At 43.9% G+C, this 20583-nt stretch overlaps 1 protein-coding gene across 5 annotated transcripts in view; it reads left to right on the top strand.

Moving 5' to 3' along the window:
- Positions 1–20583, top strand: part of R3HDM1 (R3H domain containing 1) — a 336575-nt gene that overhangs the window by 243099 nt on the left and 72893 nt on the right. For all 5 annotated transcript variants that reach the window (XM_030210711.1, XM_030210710.1, XM_030210709.1 and 2 more), the window contains 2 exons: positions 11550–11707; positions 17360–17511. In XM_030210711.1, coding sequence (XP_030066571.1) covers positions 11550–11707; positions 17360–17511 — 310 coding nt within the window. The remainder of the gene's footprint in view (positions 1–11549; positions 11708–17359; positions 17512–20583) is intronic.

The following is a 20583-nucleotide window of genomic DNA, read 5'->3' as shown; positions in this document are numbered from 1 at the left end:
GGTTCTAGGATGGGAGCAGCTTAGGATGGGAGGCCGTTAGTCCCTGGGATCATGCACACTGCCATTTGTTTCCACTTCCACAAACTCAATCCATTCCACATTATGTTCTTAACCATTAAAATTCACTTAGTTTTTAAATAATCAAGAAAAAGAGCACTTCCAATGCTGGTTAAGCCTTGAATGAGGTAGGAGGATGCAGCAGCCGCTCACTACCTCATCCATTTCACACTTCTGTTTTCAGTTGATGAGGCCTGGCTATTGGGGAAGGAGTGCAGAGGGACCCACTACCTGGGCTTGACTTGGACCTCCTGTGTTCCCCTCCATGAAATCCAGAGAACAGAATCAAACTAAAAAACTGAATAATAGTAGAACTAGTCTGAGTCAGGCACATACTGCAGCTGTCTGTTCCTGTCTCTTAGCTTTTGTACATTGGTGAAGTTTGGGAGGAAGTGTAGTGAGGGACATCGGCAACATCCTGCACTACCCTCCCTCTCCAGTAAGGAAACTTCAACAGGGCTTCCACCATATGCTCATGACCACTTTCCGAACAAAGCACAAAATTGCAATTTGGAGCCTCTGAGCCCAGAACACATTGACAGGCCTTTCTGCAGCCCCATTACTGGTATGAGTTTCCTCAGTAACAAGAAACCCATGCAAGAGAAAAGAACTGGGTCTAGGCAGTCTGTAAGCACACCCTGGGCTTAGAGGTCCTTTGTTGAGTTTATTTTCTGTTGTGGCCTGATGATGGAGATACAGGCCTCCAGTAACCTTATCAACCTTAGTCTGAGCCAGGGAGAAAAGAGGAAAAGGGGGGTGCACATCAGAGCAAGAAAAATTTGCAGAACTTGCAGGGGGAAATATTGCAGGGCAGGTTGTAAGTCAAGAAGAGAGAGATTTCAGGATAGGTGGGAGGAAAAACAGGATAGATGGTAGTACCATGTACATTGTTGGTCTGAAAGCTGAGACTTTCTTCTGGTAGTCTGGCCTCCTACCCAAATTAAACAGTTACATTTAATGCCCATGGTTTTGTAGAAGTACTTAGATCCTTAGGGCTGCATTTTGATTAAAAATGTAATTGTGATTAATCGTGCAATTAAAGGTATGTTGGGTCGTTGTCCCCCTCCCCCCCTCCCATTGCAGCTCCTTGCGACTCTAAGCAATTCACTTAACCCTCCACTGCCCAGAGTTACAAGGAGCTAATGTTTCCTACTACATAGGCCTTCCAACAGTGTTTACTTATTCTTTGTTCTTCAGGTTTATAAACCTCAGAAAAACAAATTGATTTTTGATTAAAGTGGTCAACCTACCTCTATGACAAGAGGCAAAACTATAGCTCCTGAGAGCCAGTCAAAAAAATGTAGTCCATTAAAATGGTGTCATTTCATGTTCTTGTTTTTTTGCTTTTTGTTTTCAACTATTAACCTTTATTTCTAAACATTCAAGTAGCTTAACACTGCAATCACACTACTTTATTCTGGACGACAAGTGTTAGGGCCCATGACCAAGATTATTTTTTTTCCAGAGAATGAATTTCTGGATAATGGATCTTCTGTTGTGCCTTTGTGTATTATAGTTGAAGCCTGTGTCTAGTACAACTGTCGCCAAGTCAAATACTTTCAGTAGTGTCCCAAGGTGTTAACAATAATTTGTAGTAAAATTAGAATTTGTGTGGAACTAAATTATCTGACTGTGATTTATATAGAGATTTTTGTGTTCTCTAACAAGCACATTTTCTGTTTTGTGTATTTTTCTGCCTTTATTTTTCATCTTTATACGTTAGGCTTCAAGATGTTTCAGAGACTTGAGAACCTTTTTCCTTTCTTTATGTATTTTTCTTTAATCTTTTTTCCTGAGCTGTTGGATTTGGGGCCGGAGCACTGCCTGAGAGGGTTACGTATCTCACAGTGAACCGGTCTCTTTTTCAGCTGCTTCCTGGCTTCTGCTAAGAGGGTTTATAGTTAATAATGCTATGTCTGAACTATATAACACTTTAGTTAAATTAAGGCTCAAAATATTTAAGAATTCTATTATTTTTCTGGTTATTTATAATATTTTTCTCTATCATGTTTATGGTGTTTTTTAATTTTAAAAAAGTATTTCTGTATAAGAGAATTTAAATAAAATGTTATTCTATGGAAAAAAGAGCAAATATGTTAATTGCATTTTAAAATCAAAATATTTATTTTTTATTACCTTTTTTAAATGTAAAAATGACTTGTACATTTATACTTCCTATAGTGTTTCAAAATGAAGCAGTTGTGCCATTTTGCTGATTACTACGTTTCTTACCTGTCTGTTTCTATGCCGAGGTCTGAAAGAAAGCTAAAAATAGAATTTTTTATAACCCCACAGGGAAGTATCTTAGTCATAAATTTTGCATTGTCCTACTTCTCTCAGCTTGACGTTATTGATTGTGATTACTTTTAAAGTACCAGAAGAAACTGAAAAATATTAATGTCTATGGTTCAGCCTCATGAGAATTTGAAATAAAATACTGCTGTTACAATTTATTAAACACTACTGATCTACTATAATAAAACTCACCCTCAACGTTCTGACGACAACGTTCTGAAGTCACTCAGTCACTCCCTGAAGGGTTCGTTACTTCATGGGGGTGAAGCCACCTCACTGACCATGTCTGCCCCGCCCTTGCGTCAAACGTCATGACGTCGAGGGCGGAAAAATTACAGAAGATTGAACGAAGGGAACGCAGAAACGTGGCCAGGCAGCAGTCATCGCCGAAATTCATACTGCCCCGCGCTCATCCCCCTCTCCTACATCACCTCACGCCCCCCCCCAAAGTCACCGCCACTCACTCCACGAGAGGAAGCTCCAAACGGGGACTTTTAGGAAGGCTCTCGGGGATGCCCAGCTGAGGATACTGAGGCACAGGCAACGGAGCTTCTATGGACGCAAACTGCATCAAAAAGGCTCTTTGCATAAGTTGCAAAAACTCAGAGGTAAAAGCAGAGCCCCCCCCCCCCCCCACACACACAGCCTCATCAGAGGAAGTACACACGGTACTCACCCCCTCCAAAACTCTACTTGGCGTGGCCTGCGATCCCGCCGTTGCGGGGCTGACCGCGTGGGTAGCAAACATGGCGCCCGTTACTTCGCGCAACTGGCCTGTCAGCTCATTTCCCTCCACAGACAGGAGAGCGGTATCGTATCCTTCCACAGCCGGAAAACGCAATGTACGCTCCCCGCTCTGCTTCCTGCACTGTGCCCCAGCCTTTGCACACTCCTCGCACGCCCCGACCCCGCCCTTCAACTACCACAAGGGAAATAACGGATGAAAACAAGGGAGACTGTGCTCATGGAGTGGAAGGGAGAAATGGTGATAAAGAAGGGCAGGGGTCAGCTGATGCCCATGGAGGGGAAGTAAAGGGAAAATAGGAGAAAAAAGGAGTGGCTACCACCCCCACCCCTCCAAAAAAAACAAGACCAATTTAAAAAAGAAACACTAAAGCACAACACAACAGGCAAAACCCACTCCCCGACCAGAAAAAAACACTGACCACCCTAAAAGCTCCCTGTAAAAACCTCTCAATTCCCCTCACACCGCACCCCCCCCCTCTCATGGTGAGACACACACACAATATCACAAAACTACACACATCTGCAACCACTCACCCAAAGCACACAAATCTCTCTCACCTACACACACCCACACAATAAATCTCACTGTGAGACACACAGAGACACACACTCTCTCACACACAAACTAGTATTGTGACACACATGATTTTTCACTATCACATACAGACACATAACCACCGCACCTTTACACCCCAAAACCACGCAAATTAACACTCACACACTTACACTGATACGGAACATGCAGAGATGCACACTCAGTCTCTCTCTCTCTCTCTCTATATATATATATATATATCACCACTGCAAAAATAAGCAATCTCAAAGCCCCCTGCCGCTTCCTCTAACTTTGCAAGCAACAGACAACCACACAACCCCTCTCCTCCCCCTCTTACAACAAAACCCTCTCAGTTCACCAACACACCCCCTTCCATTGTCAGACACACACACAATATCACAAAACCAGAGACACTCGCCCCCACGCTCCCAGTCCACCCCACCCTCTCTCACACACACACAAAATCACTTACAACACATTCATGCCAGAAAAAAGAACCTTGCTAGGCCCTGTTTCATTGCTCTCAGAAACAGGCAGGGGTGTGCTGGTAAATTTTTAACAACAGGCTCTTTCTCCGGAGATAGCCAGCTCTGCAGTTGGAAGGGCCGGGGTGGGGGGGGGGTGGGAGAGCAACACTTGCCTCTCTCTCCTCCTTCCCTTCGTGCGGGCACGCTAGGCATACCTTTGCTGGCAGCTCCCAACGTCTTGCTCTGAGCAGCATGCTGGAACTTCTCTCACATGCTCCAGAAGTCTCAGCCTGCTGCCCAGAGCTGGAAACAAGGAGCGGGGAGCAGCAGTTGTCTATTTACTTGGCTGGCAGGGCTCAGCATCCCCACCAGCAAAGTAAAAGAGAATTCAGCAAGGGGGCCCAAGCCCACATTTTGGGAGCCAGTTGTTAAAGTAGCCATGGAGGACCTTACTTTAACAACCGGCTCCCAAAATTCTTAAAAACTTAACAAATGGCTCTTGCAAGCCTGTGAGAGCCTGCTCCAGCACACCACTGGAAACGGGCCTTTTTTACAGGCTGACCAAATTTCAGTTTTGCTTTCACAACTGGCCTGAAATCCATATTTGGTCTTCAGAGCAGGGGAGGTGGTGCTGACACCACAAAGGGAGGAGGAGGGTATCTCTGTCACAGACACACTCTCTCACAGTCAGTTTCTTTCTGTCTCTCACTGTTCTCATACAGTCACACTATGTCTCACACTGTATCACATTCACTCTCTATGTGTCACGCAGTCACTATCACACAGTCTCTCACACAGTCACTATCACACACACTTTTTAAAACATGCACACTCCAAGGAAAACCTTACTAACGCCCGTTTCATTTGTGTCACAAATGGGAATCTTACAAACAGCTCACACACCACAACAATGCTGACCAACCTCTAAACTGCCTGCCACCCACTCACACTAAAGCAGCATCAACCCTATCACACTCTGTCTCACTCTCTCTGTGAAACACACACACTCACACATTCACTCTCTCCCTATCACACAGTTACTCTCACACACACTCTATCAAACATACACACTCAGAGGAAAACCTTGCTAACGCCCGTTTCATTACAGTCAGAAACGGGACTTTTTTACTAGTATTGTAATAAGAAAATTCTTTTTAGGTGAATCCTATGAGATCAAGGTACGTAATTAAATAAAATGATACAGTTGAAAACTTATGGATTTCTTTAAGTTTCTATAGAAGTATACAACATACAGATAGAGAAATGGATGTAGGTAGGTAGTGAGGAGAGAGAGAAATAGTTTGATTTGTGTAACTATTAAATATAAATCTTCTATTAACTTTTTCTCCGAGAACAAGCAGGTTTACATATTCTCGCAAGTGAAGTAGACGGTGATCTGCGTTGCCTGGTCCAGAATTTATGCCAAAGTAAAAAAAAAAAAAAATGTCAGAGCTTGGTGAAGTGCGAGCCGTGCTCCACTGCACATGCGCGAGTGCCTTTCTGCCCACCACAAGAACATGGTTCCCTCAGTTTCATTTTTTCCACGTGAGGAGCACCTTCATTTTCTCGGTCTCTCTGCACGCGCCCGGTTTTAGAGCTTTTTTGAGTGCTTTCGGTCTTTCTTTTCTTTTTTATTGAGGTTTGTTTCTTTTTCTTTAAAAAAGAAAAACAAACCCTTATTTTCTTAGTGAGTTTTTGCATGCGTTTAAGTTTCCTTTATTTTTGACATGGGCCAATTTTAGGCCCTGACTCCGGTCGAGTACTCCCTCCCTTTTTTCGTGCCTTCACCCCTTTTTCAGGCACCATTGAGTTGTTGGATTTGGCCGGTGATGGGGAGCTCATGTAGATGGGCTTCACACTCAAGAAACTTGGTTCCCCCAGGAAACGAATCTTCTGATCAACCTCCTGGAGCTTCGAGTGGTCTGGAATGCTCCAAAGGCTTTCAAAGATCGGCTGTCCCATCATATTATCCTCATTCAAACGGACAATCAGGTTGCAATGTATTACATCAACAAGCAGGGTGGCACTGGATCACGCCCGCTGTATCGGGAGGCATTGGGCTCACCAACTCGGCATTTTCCTATGAGCCACTTACAAGAAACCCATGCAAGAGAAAAGAACTGGGTCTAGGCAGTCTGTAAGCACACCCTGGGCTTAGAGGTCCTTTGTTCAGTTTATTTTCTGTTGTAGCCTGATGATGGAGATACAGGCCTCCAGTAACCTTATCAACTTTAGTCTGAGCCAGGGAGAAAAGACTAAGAACAGTTGCGGGTTTAAACAACACCCTGGCCAATAAGCTGAGCATGATAATGCAACCACACAAGTGGTCTCTTCACATGGACATAACCCCTCAAGATCTTCTGAGTGTGGGGCACCCCCTTAGTGGATCTTTTTGCCACTCAACTCAACCACAAGGTCCCTCAGTTCTGTTCCAGGCTTCAGGCCCACGACAGACTTGCGTCAGATACCATCCTCTTGGACAGGTCTCCTGTATGCTTCTCCTCTGATAAAACTCGAGCAAGACTGCAGAACCATGATTCTGATTGCACCATACTGGCAGCGGCAGATTTGGTTCCCTTTTCTTCTGGAATTATCCTCTGAAAAACCGTGGAGATTGGAGTGTTTTCTGACCCTCATCACACAGAACGAGGGGTCACTTATACATCACAACCTCCAGTCTCTGGCTTTCACAGCTTGGATGTTGAAAGCCTAGAACGCGCTTCCTTGGGTCTTTCAGAGGGTGTCTCCCGAGTCTTCCGGGCTTTCAGGAAAGATTACACTAAGAGGTGTTACTCTTTTAAATGGAGGAGGTTTGGCATCTGGTGTGAGAGCAGGACCCTAGATCCTCTTACTTGTCCCACACAGACCCTGCTTGAGTACTTTCTACACCTCTCAGAGTCTGGTCTCAAGACCAACTCTGTAAGAGTTCACCTTAGTGCAATTAGTGCTTATCAACATGTAGAGGGTAAGCCTATCTCTGGACAGCCTTTAGTTGTTCACTTCATGAGAGGTTTGCGTTTGTCAAAGCCCCCTGTCAAACCTCTACCTGTGTCATGGGACCTCAGTGTCGTTCTCACCCAGCTGATGAAAGCTCCTTTTGAGCCACTGAAGTATTCCTGTCATCTGAAGTATTTATTTATTTGTTACATTTGTATTCCACATTTTCCCACCTATTTGGAGGCTCAATGTGGCTTACATAGTACCGGAGAGGCCTTTGAAGGCTCCGGTGTGAACAAATACAGGGTGATGTTGTGGTAAGATCAAGTTCATGTGGTACAGCCACATTAGGGAATCGGAGAACGGAAGAGTTGTGTTATGTCCATTACGTGCTTTAGTTTGGTTGTGTTGCAGAGATTAGGCATTTAAGTTGGATTGGTAGGGTATGCCTTTTTAAACAGGTTGGTTTTTAGTGATTTCCAAAATTTTAGGTGGTAGTACGTTTTCAAGGATTTTGGTAATGCGTTACACAGTTGTGTGCTTATGTAGGAAAAACTAGATGCGTAAGTTGTTTTGTATTTAAGTCCTTTGCGGCTTGGGTAGTGCAGATTTAGATAAGATCGTGTTGATTCGGATGTATTTCTAATTGGTAAGTCGATCAAGTCTGTCATGTAACTCGGGGCTTCTTTGTAGATGATTTTGTGAACCAGGGTGCAGATTTTGAAGGCGATGCGTTCTTTGATTGGGAGCCAGTGTAGTTTTTCGCGGAGGGGTTTTGCACTTTCAAATGTCGTTTTCTTGGTAGCTGTTACTTCAGCTCGTAGGGTCAGTGAGCGTCAGGCCTTAGTAGTGGATGCACCTTATACTAAGTTTCATCACAACAGAGTAGTCCTCCGCACGCACCCTAAGTTCCTGCTGAAGGTGATGTTGGAGTTCCATCTGAACCAGTCGATTGTCTTGCCAACATTCTTTCCCTGACCTCATGCCCATCCAGGCGAAAGAAGCTTATATACCTTGGATTGCAGGAGAGCATTGGCCTACTAATGCTCTCTTGCAATGCGGGAGGTGGTGGAGATGAAAACAGTAATAGAATTCAAACATACGTAGGATAAACACAAAGGAATCCTGTTTAGAAGGAATGGTTTCGTGGAATCTTAGTGGAGATTTGGTGGTGACACCGGTAATTGGGAAACAAAATGGGAGCTGGGCAGACTTCTACGGTCTATGCCCTGATAAGTACATAAGTATTGCCATACTGGGAAAGACCAAAGGTCCATCAAGCCCAGCATCCTGTTTCCAACAGTGGCCAATCCAGGTCACAAATACCTGGCAAGATCCAAAAAAAGTACAAAAACATTTTATACTGCTTATCCCAGAAATAGTGGATTTTCCCCAAGTCCATTTAATAATGGTCTATGGACTTTTTCTTTAGGAAGCAGTCCAAACCTTTTTTAAAAGTCCGCTAAGCTAACCACCTTTACCACATTCTCTGGCAATGAATTCCAGAGTTTAATTACACGTTGAGTGAAGAAAGATTTTCTCTGATTCATTTTAAATTTACTACGTTGTAGCTTCATCGCATGCCCCCTAGTCCTAGTATTTTTGGAAAGTGTAAACAGATGCTTCACACCTACCCGTTCAACTCCACTCATTATTTTATAGACCTCTAACATATCTCCCCTCAGCCGCCTTTTCTCCAAACTGAAGTGCCGTAGCCGCTTTAGCCTTTCCTCATAGGGAAGTCGTCCCATCCCCTTTATCATTTTTGTCGCCCTTCTCTGCACCTTTTCTAATTCCACTATATCTTTTTTGAGATGCGGTGACCAGAATTGAACACAATATTCGAGGTGTGGTCGCACCATGGAGTGATACAAGGGCATTATAACATCCTCATTTTTGTTTTCCATTCCTTTCCTAATAATACCTAACATTCTATTTGCTTTCTTAGCCGCAGCAGCACACTGAGCAGAAGGTTTCAACGTATCATCAACGACGACACCTAGATCCCTTTCTTGGTCTGTGACTCTTAACGTGGAACCTTGCATGACGTAGCTATAATTTGGGTTCCTCTTTCCCACATGCATCACTTTGCATTTGCTCACATTAAACGTCATCTGCCTTTTAGATGCCCAGTCTCCCAGTCTCGTAAGGTCCTCTTGTAATTTTTCAAAATCCTCCCACAATTTAACGACTTTGAATAACTTTGTGTCATCAGCAAATTTAATTACCTCACTAGTTACTCCATCTCTAGGTCACTTATAAATATGTTAAAAAGCAGCGGTCCCAGCACAGACCCCTGGGGAACCCCAATAACTACCCTTCTCCTTTGAGAATACTGACCATATAACCCTACTCTCTATTTTCTATCTTTTAACCAGTTTTTAATCCACAATAGAACACTACCTCCTATCCCATGACTCTCCAATTTCCTCTGGAGTCTTTCATGAGGTACTTTGTCAAACGCCTTCTGAAAATCCAGATACACAGTATCAACCGGCTCACCTTTATCCACATGTTTGTTCACCCCTTCAAATAAATGTAGTAGATTGGTGAGGCAAGATTTCCCTTCACTAAATCCATGTTGACTTTGTCTCATTAATCCATGCTTTTGAATATGCTCTGTAATTTTGTTCTTAATAATAGTCTTTACCATTTTGCCCGGCACCGACGTCAGACTCATTGGTTTATAATTTCCAGGATCTCGTCTGGACCCTTTTTTAAAAATTGTCATTACATTGGCTACCCTCCAATCTTCTGGTACCATGCTCGATTTTAAGGATAAATTACATATTACTATCAATAGCTCCGAAAGCTAATTTTTCAGTTCTATCAGTACTCTGGGATGGATACCATCCAGTCCAGGAGATTTGCTACTCTTCAGTTTGTAGAACTGCCCCATTACATCCTCCAGGTTTGTGATTGTGACTGAATAGATAGGGATGGGCTGCAGTGTAAGTTTTAAGGGGCTTCGACGTTAGCTCCAGAACTTAGTACAAGAACAGTGCTGGGTAGACTTCTACGGTCTGTGCCCTGAGAAAGGCAAGGACAGATCAAACTTGGGTGTACATATAAAGTATCACATACCATGTAAATGAGTTTATCTTGTTGGGCAGACTGGATGGACCATACAGGTCTTTATCTATCTACTTATCATTTCTATAGCGCTACAAGGCATACATCATTTACTATGTTACTGTGTTACGAGCGGAACAGGCCCCATAGACAGTCTGCCCTATCCTACCCGGAGGGGGGGTGCGCCGCAGAGGGGGGGGGGGTGCGCAGCGGCGACCCACCCCGGGTGTCATTAGCCCTCGCTACGGCACTGTTGGGAACCACTGCCCTGTGCTAATTATTAAGATGTTTTAATGTGTATTATGTTAACATTGTAAATAGCATACTATGCCATAATGTTGCATTCCTCCCAGGGGTGTAGCCACGGGTGGGCCTGGACGGGCCCAGGCCCAGCCACTTTTGCTCCAGGCCCGCCCAGCCTCTTCTGCCCACTCTCCCCGTCCACGTGGTCTGCTCACTTTTACTGCCCTGAAGCGCCGTTCTCTCTCCAGCACCGGCGATTCCCATAGCCAGCCTTCTGCCAGCGCGCGTCGTCGGGGCCTCTTTTCAGGCACGTCCCGCCTACTCTGCAACTTCCTGCGTCCTACCTTTGCAGAAAACAGGAAGTTGCAGAGTAGGCGGGACGCGCCTGAGAAGAGGCTCCGACGACGCGCGCTGGCAGAAGGCTGGCTATGGGAATCACCGGTGCTGGAGGGAGAACGATGCTTCAGGTCAGTAAAAATGACCAGAACTGACCATGTGCAGGGGGCTGTCGCGGGGAGGGGTAGCGGGTGGAGAGGAAATGCGAGACCTGTGCCCACCTAGTCCACCTCCAGGCCCATCTAAAAATTAAATTCTGGCTACGCTACTGATTCCTCCTTGAGCTGATGAGTACACTGTGCTTGGAAAGGACCCCATGTGCTTAATTCTGAGTTCTCAAAGAGCTGTTCATTCTTGCTATCTATGGAAAACATCTGTAACAAATAAGAAACATTGCTTACAACAACCAGAAAAAGAGTTTTTTCATATGCTGGACCTTATGGAATTCTTTGCCTGATGAACCTCATAAAGCTGCTTCTTTTGCTTTTTTAAAAACTTGATTGTTTCAACAGCATTTGAATAGATATGTAGGAGATTTTATTATAGTTGAATTATGTGTCTGTAATATGTACTAAAATTGTTAATTGTAAACCGTTTTGACACTATAAAATCTATAAATCCAGTTCAATCCATTTGTGCTTAGTGGATGTTCTGTTAAAGCAACAATTAATTGCAGGAAAGGTGCTCATAGAAATCCAGGTTTTCCTTGTTTAGTTGCAGAGTACAAAGAATTTCCAATAAACTCATCAGAATCCGCAGGTATAATGCTGCTTATTAAATGAAGAAAGAACTTTAGTGTTTCAAAATGTTCTCAAAACAAGATCCTTGTATAATTGCAGGTTATCAAGCTGTTTTACCTAATCAACAACAAAATTACCAAGGATTAGTTGGAGTTCAGCAATCTCAAAATCAAAACATTGTTGGTGGCCAGCATGGCAACATTGGGAATAATATACAAGGAGTGATAGTTCAGTATCCATCTGTGCCATCATATCAGGTATGGTATACGTCTGCTTCTCTGCAAACTGAAAATCTGCCTTTATTGAATTGTTTATATTTGATTGTCATATTATCTACTATAATAAAACGCAGCCTCAACGTTCTGAGGACACTGACGTCACTGAAGTCACTCACACACCGGTTCGTGGTTTCATGGTGGTGAAGCCACAACATCTTCATGCCCCGCCCTCGCGTCACACGTGATGACGTCGAGGGCGGAACACGAAAACAAATTAACGCACGGGGAGCAGTAGGGAAACACGTGGAGCGTGTTTCCCTACTCCTCCCCTTCCAACAAATCCCAGCTGCTGCCGACGTGCACATGAACCCGGCCCCTTTCGCCACATAGCCCTGCCCCTTACAACTTACCGCCCTGCCCACGGTAGCACACGCTTAACCTCACCAACCTCCCTCGCCCCCCTGTCACCTCCCCTCCCCTTACGCGTGTCTCCCTGGTGGTCTAGAGGTACCTGTTCCGTCGGCCCAGGAAAGAAAGAGCCCCCTCTTTCCTCCCGTAGCGGTGGCTTCCTTGCTGCATCGTGTGGGAGTCCGGCTCTCGGCGTTTGAAAATGGCCGCCGAGAGTTCAAACTGCCTTGCGAGGCTTCAACTCTCGGCGGCCATTTTGAAACGCCAAGAGCTGGACTCCCACACGATGCAAGCTACCACCACCGCTACAGGCAGGAAAGAGGGGGCTCTTTCTTTCCTGCCCCGACCGAACAGGTACCGTAAGGGGAGGGGAAGGGAGTCCCGTGCTCGCTAGCGCCCGTTTCATCGGCGCCAAAAACGGGCCATTTTTACTAGTTTATTTATAAAGACATATATGCTGCCTTCCTTTCAAAAAAATTATCCAGAGTGATTTACAATATAAATCATTACATGAACATAAAAGGAAAAAGTCATGGGAATCAGGTTATTCATTTCTGTAAGCTGGTTTTCCCTTCCATTGTTGCTCTCCATCCTAGACCAGTGATTCTCAACCTTTTTTCAGTAAGGATACATTTGATGGACGATGCTCGCATCCATGACACACTGCATACATGACCCTCATGGACCTTTGATTTGATACAGTATGTCATTTCTTATATATTAAATGTAAACATGCTCTGCATGCAAATTAAAAAAAAAAAAAAAAGTCTGATTCTCACATTCTCAGTAATAGCTAAATACATCTCTCCACTACCAGTCGCATTGTGAAATAACACAAAACCTGAAAAAATCCTAATTCATCATACATGTAGCAAATCTACCATAGCACTAATTCCTATGATTTAAACAACAGGCAGCACTACAAATATTACACAGGGCCTTAGAATACCAATACACTTAATACTGGTAAAACAGAACAAGTGGGACTGCTGCAGAGTTCTACGCAAAAACTAGTTGCCATACACCGGACAGATTGAAGAATATGTACCCAAATGTATCTGACCGGTGCTGGAGGTGTGAAAAAGAATTAGGCAGTTTCTTGCATGTTTGGTGGGCCTGTTCTCTTTTACAGCCTTACTGGGTGGATGTAACTATGCATATGACCTCCATATTGGATATACAATTCCCGGCAGAGCCGAAGTGGTGTCTGCTAGGGTGGGGAAATAAAAGGGAACAGAAATGGCAGAGGCGGCTAAAAAGACTCTGTTTGGCAGTGGCAAAGTTGGAGATTGCTGCTCATTGGAAACAACGTGTAGGGCTCACTATCCAAGATTGGAAACTAAGACTTCACAACATAGTAGGCTTAGAGCAATTGACGGATCGGAGATTGGGCAGATACAAGCCTGATGCGACGGAGTGGATACATCTAGAGCATATCTGGACTACTGCTATGGACACACAGGGACATTAGCCATGAATGGGACGGTAGTGGGAGGGAGGAGGAGGGGGATTGGAAGGGGAGGACGGGTGGGAGGGAAGGGAGAAAAACACTATAATTTTGGATATATGTGGATATATGTTGACCTTGAGTTTGAACTGCTTGTTTGACTTGACAGCCTTGTGGCTGTACTTCTGTATTTGGTATTATTTTTGCTGTGTTGAATAAAAACTTTCAAATTAAAAAAAAACTAGTTGGCAACAGAATACTACACTTCGGTCATACACCAAATACAGAACAAGAGATCACAAATTCGAAATATAAAAGAAAATTTCAACTGGGAAATCCAAGAAGTCAAACTAGGCATGTACCACAAAATAGGAGAAATAAAAAAAAAGAAATGCTTTTCCTCTTGTATTGGAATATATATATATATATATATAATCCCCCCCCCACCCAAAGCTAACATACTCCACCAAATAAATTCAAAATAAAACACTTTTTTTCTACCTCTGTTGTCTGAGTACTTTATTTTTCCAAACATCTTGTTCCCGGTTTCTTCTTTTCTGTTTTCCTATCTGTATTCTGCTCTCTTTCCATTGAGTGCAGTCCATTTGTCTTTTCTCCCTTTTCCTCTTATCTTTTTCTAGTCCCTCACGATATCTGTCTCTGATATATTTCTTTTTTCTCTCTTTTCTTTCTCTCCCCTGTGATGGGAAAGGCACAGTCCCGGCACACCATGACACTTTTCCCACTGAGTTCGCACATATAGAATGCAGGAGAGTTCCTAAGAAATTCATCTCAAGGGAAAGGGCTCTGTGCCAGAGATACAAAGGAGGGAAGGAAGACCTGGGATGCCCTTAGAACAGAACAGGGTAACCCCTTCAGGAGTAGGGCTGAACTTACCCTGGGTGATCACTAGGGGGAGCCCCAGGGATGAAGCCCAGTTCCTTGGGTAAAGCAGCAACTCCCTGTCCCCTCTCTCTCTCTCTCTTCACCTCAGTGCCGTAGCGAGGGCTAATGACACCCTGGGCGGGTCGCCGCTGCGCACCCCCCCCCCCCCCTCCCGGGTGCAGCACGGCGCAACCCCCCCCCCCCCCCCCCCCCGCTCTGCGGTGCACCCCCCTCCGAAGCGGAACCCCCCCCCCCCCCGGACCGCATTCTTACCTGCGGGAGGGCCGATCCGCCCCGAGTGCACATCACTCGGACCTGCGTCGGCCCCGCTGGTTCCCTGCTCTCTCTGCCCCGGAACAGGAAGTAGCCTGTTCCGGGACAGAGGGAGCAGGGAACCAGCGGGGCCGGCACCCCCCGAGCTCGTGCACCCGGGGCGGATCACCCCTCCCGCCCCCCCCCCCCTACGCCACTGCTTCACCTTTATGGTTCAGCAACTCCTTGTCACCTCTCTCTCTCCCTTCCCCACTCCTCAAAAAGTTGTGTTCAGCAGGGCAGCAGCTTGGAGAGGAGAGCGTACTCGGGAAACCCAGCCTGGTGCCAAGAGACATGGCTACACATCCCATTGCTATGTGCCTTCCCAGGTTGTGTAAGTGGCAAACTGCATACTAGAAGTGAAAGCTTGCTAAGTGTGGCTTATCACCTACACAACCTGGGAAGGAGCAAAGCATCAGGGTTTGTGTACCTGTATCTCTTATGGGTCTAGCATCTCTTCTCTCCTCTTACTCACTCTCCCCCTCTTCCTATGGTCCTTCATCTCCTCCCTCTGCCTAGCACCCCCTCCCTAATGGTATGCCATCTTCCTCTTCTCTCCCTGGTTCCCCCATAGTCTGGCATCTTTCCTATCCCCATACCCCTGCAGGTCCAAGCACCTGTCCCTTTCCCTGCCTCTCCCCCCTCCCCATGAGTTCACATTTCACTTCTCCCCCACGAGTCTAAGGTCTCTCCCTCTTCTTCCCTAAGCCCTCCTCAAGTCCAGAACCTCTCCTTCTTCCCTCAGCCCACCACCCATGAGTCCAGTAAATCTTCCTCTTGTTCCCTCAGCCCCCCCCCCCATATGAATCCAACAACTCTCCCTCTTTAACCCTCATCTCCCCCTTGAGTCCAGCATCACTTCCTCTTTATCCCTCAGCCGCCTTCTGAATCTAGCACCACTCACACTTTTTTCCTTATCCCCCATTGTAAGTCCAGCACCAGTTTCTCTTTTTCCCTCAGGCCCCTCCCCTTTGAGTCCAACACCACTCCCTTTTTTTCCCCAGCCCTCCCTTGATTCCAGCAGTGCTCCCTCTTTTTCCCTCAGTTCCCATTGTGAGTCGAGCACCTCTTTCTTCGCCCTCTCCCTCCCCTTGGTCCTTCAGACCTGATTTCTTTAGTGACCCCTGCAGCAATAACAAGCTGCCTGTGCCGGTACCAGATCCTTGCCTATGCTGCATCCCATCCTCAAGTACATAGGAAATTGTGTCAGAGGGGTGGGGCACAGCAGAGGGAAGGATCTGGTGCTGGCTCAGGTAGCCTGTTATCTCTGCAGAGGCCACTAAAAAAAACAGGTTTGATGGACCATGGAGAAGAGAAAACGGTGCTGGCCTTGAGGGGGGGGGGGGTCAGCAAAGAAGAAGACACAGTGCTGGTTACAAGGGGAGGAGAAGAGAGTTGATCATGCTTTTTGGGTTTTTTTTTTAATCCCTGCTGCTGTGTACCGGCCCCGCATCACATCGGTTGAGAACCACTGTTCTAGACCATCACTGTTGCTTTCATAGAAATCTGGCAAACAAGATTGCAAGAAGATTCCTTTCCTTTGTGTACAGGTAAGGGGAGGTAGGCACCACTTTCAACATTTCCATGGGGATTAGTGAGGGGGAGGAACTATCTATTTCCTTGCCTAATGTGCCAGCTCTTCCAGAGCCATTCTTGCCTTGTCAATAGACAAGGTGGTGTTGTCTTCTATATAATTTGCTTCTCTTCTTTCCCTTTTATCCTCTTGGAAACGTTCCTAAGTTCAGAAGCATGGCAACTTTTGTTCATTTGTTGCTGAATTATTGTACAGTGAGCAAGAAAATCTTATTCAGATTACTTGTTATTCATGTGTAAGACTATGCCCAGTATCCCACTTTTGTGGGATATAGAGTTGATATGGCATAATCATATTTTGTCAAATTGGTAAAAAGAAAAAACAAATATGTTAAGATCTACAAATTTTTTTTTTTTTGGGGGGGGGGGGTGCATAAGAGGTTCAGTTAGAATTAACTAGTACTAATACGCAAGACAGCAAGTATGTTGTGCAGAATTTGAGATCTCAAGTTTGTTTTTGTAATGGTCTGTGCCTTTAACAAATATAGTGTAATTTTATAACGGGCCACCTAATTTGTGTAAAAGGTATGTACATAATTTACATAAATTTTCAAAAGTATGTATACTTTTCTTTTGAAAATAGCACATAAAATACATGGTGCACATTTATGTTAGCTGTTTAATGCATACAGTTACCATTTTATTTTGGGCCCATACATGCATACTTAATAAAGTACATATGCATAAGTCCAAACCTTAACACCCCCCCCCCCCCCCCCCCCCCCATCTTGCACTTCTGACAAGGTCACATAAACTTGTGCATATGCAGGGTACCTTTGTATAAGTTATTCACGTAATACTTTGGAGAATGGTGTAAAATGCTGTTTGTACACGCCAGACACTGTTTAGCCATGGAACAAACTCATACATAGGCTAATTTTTAAGAGGAAAAGAAAATATGGATAATTGCAGCTTATGTAGTTAAAGTTGGGTAAGCATCATTTACTAAGGCATGGTATTTTATTAATGTAGTTATAATGTAGTTTTAAAATGCATTATACATTTTTAATTTTTTTAAAAATCAGCTATTTTTTTAATATCGTTAGGTTTCAGTGTCTCAGAGTTCACAAGGAATGTCTCAGCAGACTTTTCCACAGTCTGTTATAATCCCCAGTCAGTCAAATCAAGGATCTATGGCCCCAGCAGGAATGCCAGTTTATTACAGTGTCATGCCATCAGGTCAACAAAATAATTTAAGGTAAGTGGAACTTGCCAACAGTTGCCTCAATGTTTTTTGGGGTTTCTTTTTTTTTTTTTTTTTTTGCTGAGTTGTTGATGGAAAATAGACTGTATTTTTAATTCTCCTTTGAATATGTTTTCTAGATCATTTTTGTTTTGAAAATGGCAGTCCAAGCATAACATTTGAGTTTCATGTATGAAAATTAGCAGTACACAGGTTACTAAGGGGGTCATTTACTAAAGCTTAGCTCAAGTTATCTGCAGCAGGGCCCATTTTATTCCTATGGGTCCTGCTGGAGATAACTCGAGCAAAGCTTTAGTAAAAGACCCCCTAAAGTGTGGTGCAAAAACAAAAACAGTCTTATAAAAACATAATAAAATATTAGAGTGAGGGTTAAGTTGGTCATGAGTTGGATAGATAGAAACATAGAAACATGACAGCAGATAAAGGCCATATGACCCATCCAGTCTGCCCATCCTCTGTAACCCCTAACTCTTCCTTTTCCTAAGCGATCCCACATGCTTATCCCATGTCTTTTTAAATTCTGGAACAGTCCTCGACTCCACCACCTCCATCGGGAGGCCATTCCACGCCTCCACCACCCTTTCTGTGAAATGATACTTCCTTAGGTTACTCCTAAGCCTATTCCCTCTTAACTTTGTCATATGCTTCTCATTCCAGAGCTCTCCTTCATTTGAAAAAGGCTCTCTTCCTGTACATAAATGCCCTTGAGATATTTAAACGTTTCTATCATGTCTCCTCTCTCCCTCCTCTCTTCCAGCGTATACATGTTGAGGTTCATAAGCCTGTCCCTATAATTTTTGCATTCAAGACCGCTTACTAATTTCGTAGCCGCCATCTGGATCTTTTTATGTAGTTCTAGATCCTACTTTTCCGAAGGGGAAGAAGGTTTTTCAGATTGCTGTGTGTGTACCTTAATTTGTGTTTGGTGTCTAGGGAGGGACCTGAGGACTCTGGCAGTAGTGGGTTTGTAGAGATCCATGCAATCATGCTGGAAAATAGACTTCTTTAGTTTTTGCAGAACAACTTTTGTTGTTTGTTTAAATGTTTAATCTTAGAAAGCAAAGCTCAGCTTTCAGTACTACAGAACTGCAAATAGTATTATGTTGGCAAAAGCTATTATGCAGAATTGTTGAAGCAATGAAGCAGCTGTTACAAGAACATATTTAAGTGGTCCTCTCAAATGTATATTCTTCATATGACTTGTAATTTTTTTATTGTTACTATGTAAGTCGCATTGAGCCTGCCATGTGTGGGAAAGCGCGAGTACAAATGTAATAAATAAATAAATATACTCATTTTTGTGGCAAACATATAAAGATGGTTTGCGAACTAAATGGAAACAGAAAGTTAAACAGAACTCTAGTAAATGATAGTATCACTTTTGTTTTGCCCGGATCAGTAGCAGTAACATAGTACATGGTGGCAAATAAAGACCTGCACGATCCATCCAGTCTGCCCAACAAGATAACCTCATAGCAATAATGGTGAAAGAAAGCCAGGAGTGTTTAATGGGAGAACAGATTAAAGGATGCAAATTATACCCATCAACTTCAAAGCAGCTTGAAGATTCAAGGAAAAAACACAATTTAAAGTGTCAGTACACAAATGCTAGAAGCCTAAAAAATAAGATGGGAGAGTTGGAATATATAGCACTAAATGAAGAGGTAGATATAATAGACATCTCAGAGACCTGGTGGAAGGAGGGAAATCAATGGGCACTGTTATGAGGGTACAAATTATATAGCAATGATAGTGGATTAAATTGGAGGGGGGGGGGGAGGTTGCACTGTATGTTAAAGAGGGAATTGAGACAAAATAAACATTCTACTTGAAACAGATAGCATTTTGGAATCCTTGTGAATGGAAATTCCATGTGTGAAGGGAAGGAGAATACTGGTAGGGCTGTACTACCCTCTACCGGGATAGAACATAGACAGAAATTAGGAAAGTTGGAGAAAGAACATATGCGTGCATTGTAATCGTTTATTACTTGGTGAGTATTAAAATAAACCTGTAATCTTTAGAACTAAAAACTGTCTCTCCTTCTCTTTCTTACTATACTCAGTGATGGAATCAGATGTATATGATAATAGATTTCCTCAGGTTTTATCTGACATTAGATTATCAGTCTAACAGATGAAAGTTACAAGTTAATTACTCTCTGTATACCAGAACATGATCAAACTCAGTAAATAAAGAGGACCTAGAACATCATTATCTCCTAAGTATTAGACTAACAGAAGACAGGCACATGTCTGTTGGAATGAGATAGAGTCTAGAGGTCTTAATAAGGCAGCCTTAATTCCCCCAGTAATCAGTGAAATGCGTGGTCCATTGTCACTGAGTACTGGTCCACTGGTCAACTCCCCTAATAACACCTAGAAGAGGGGAAACCAGAATAGGACCATAACATTTACAATGGTGAGCCCTTTAAAATCCATGAAAAAACTACTCTACTCAATTATGCACCACTACAATAGTCCTTATAGCTGCATTTGTCACCTATATGTGGGTAGGATTTTGTGTGGCTGACGCTTTTCCACCACAAGTGTACATAAGTACATAAGCATCACCATGCTGGGACAGACCAAGGATCCATCGAGCCCAGCACCCTGTCACCGACAGCGGCCAAAAGAACAAGCAATTTGTCCCGCCCATCCTAGAAATACTGTATTATTCCCTCGTCCATTCAATAACATTCTGTGGCTTTTTCCTCCAGGAAGCCATCCAACCCTTTTTTGAAGTCTGCTAAGTTAACCGCCTTACCCACCTTTTCTGGCAGCGAATTTCAGAGTTTAACTACGCGTTGAGTGAAGAAAATTTTCTTCTGATTCATTTTAAATTTACCACACTACAGCTTCATCGCATGCCCCTTTGTCCTAGTATTTTTGGAAATCGTAAACAGACGCTCCACATCGACCTGTTCCATTCCACTCATTATCTTATAGACCTCTATCATATCTCCCCTCAGCCGCCTTTTCTCCAAGCTGAAGAGTCCCAGTCTCTCCAGCCTATCCTGATAGGGAAGTCGTCCCATCCCCTGTATCATCTTTGTCACCCTTCTCT

The sequence above is a fragment of the Microcaecilia unicolor genome, chromosome 7 (genome assembly GCF_901765095.1).
Source record: "Microcaecilia unicolor chromosome 7, aMicUni1.1, whole genome shotgun sequence".
Lineage (NCBI taxonomy): Eukaryota > Metazoa > Chordata > Amphibia > Gymnophiona > Siphonopidae > Microcaecilia > Microcaecilia unicolor.
Note: the sequence above shows the minus strand (reverse complement) of the source record. Positions and strands in the feature narration are given on the sequence as shown.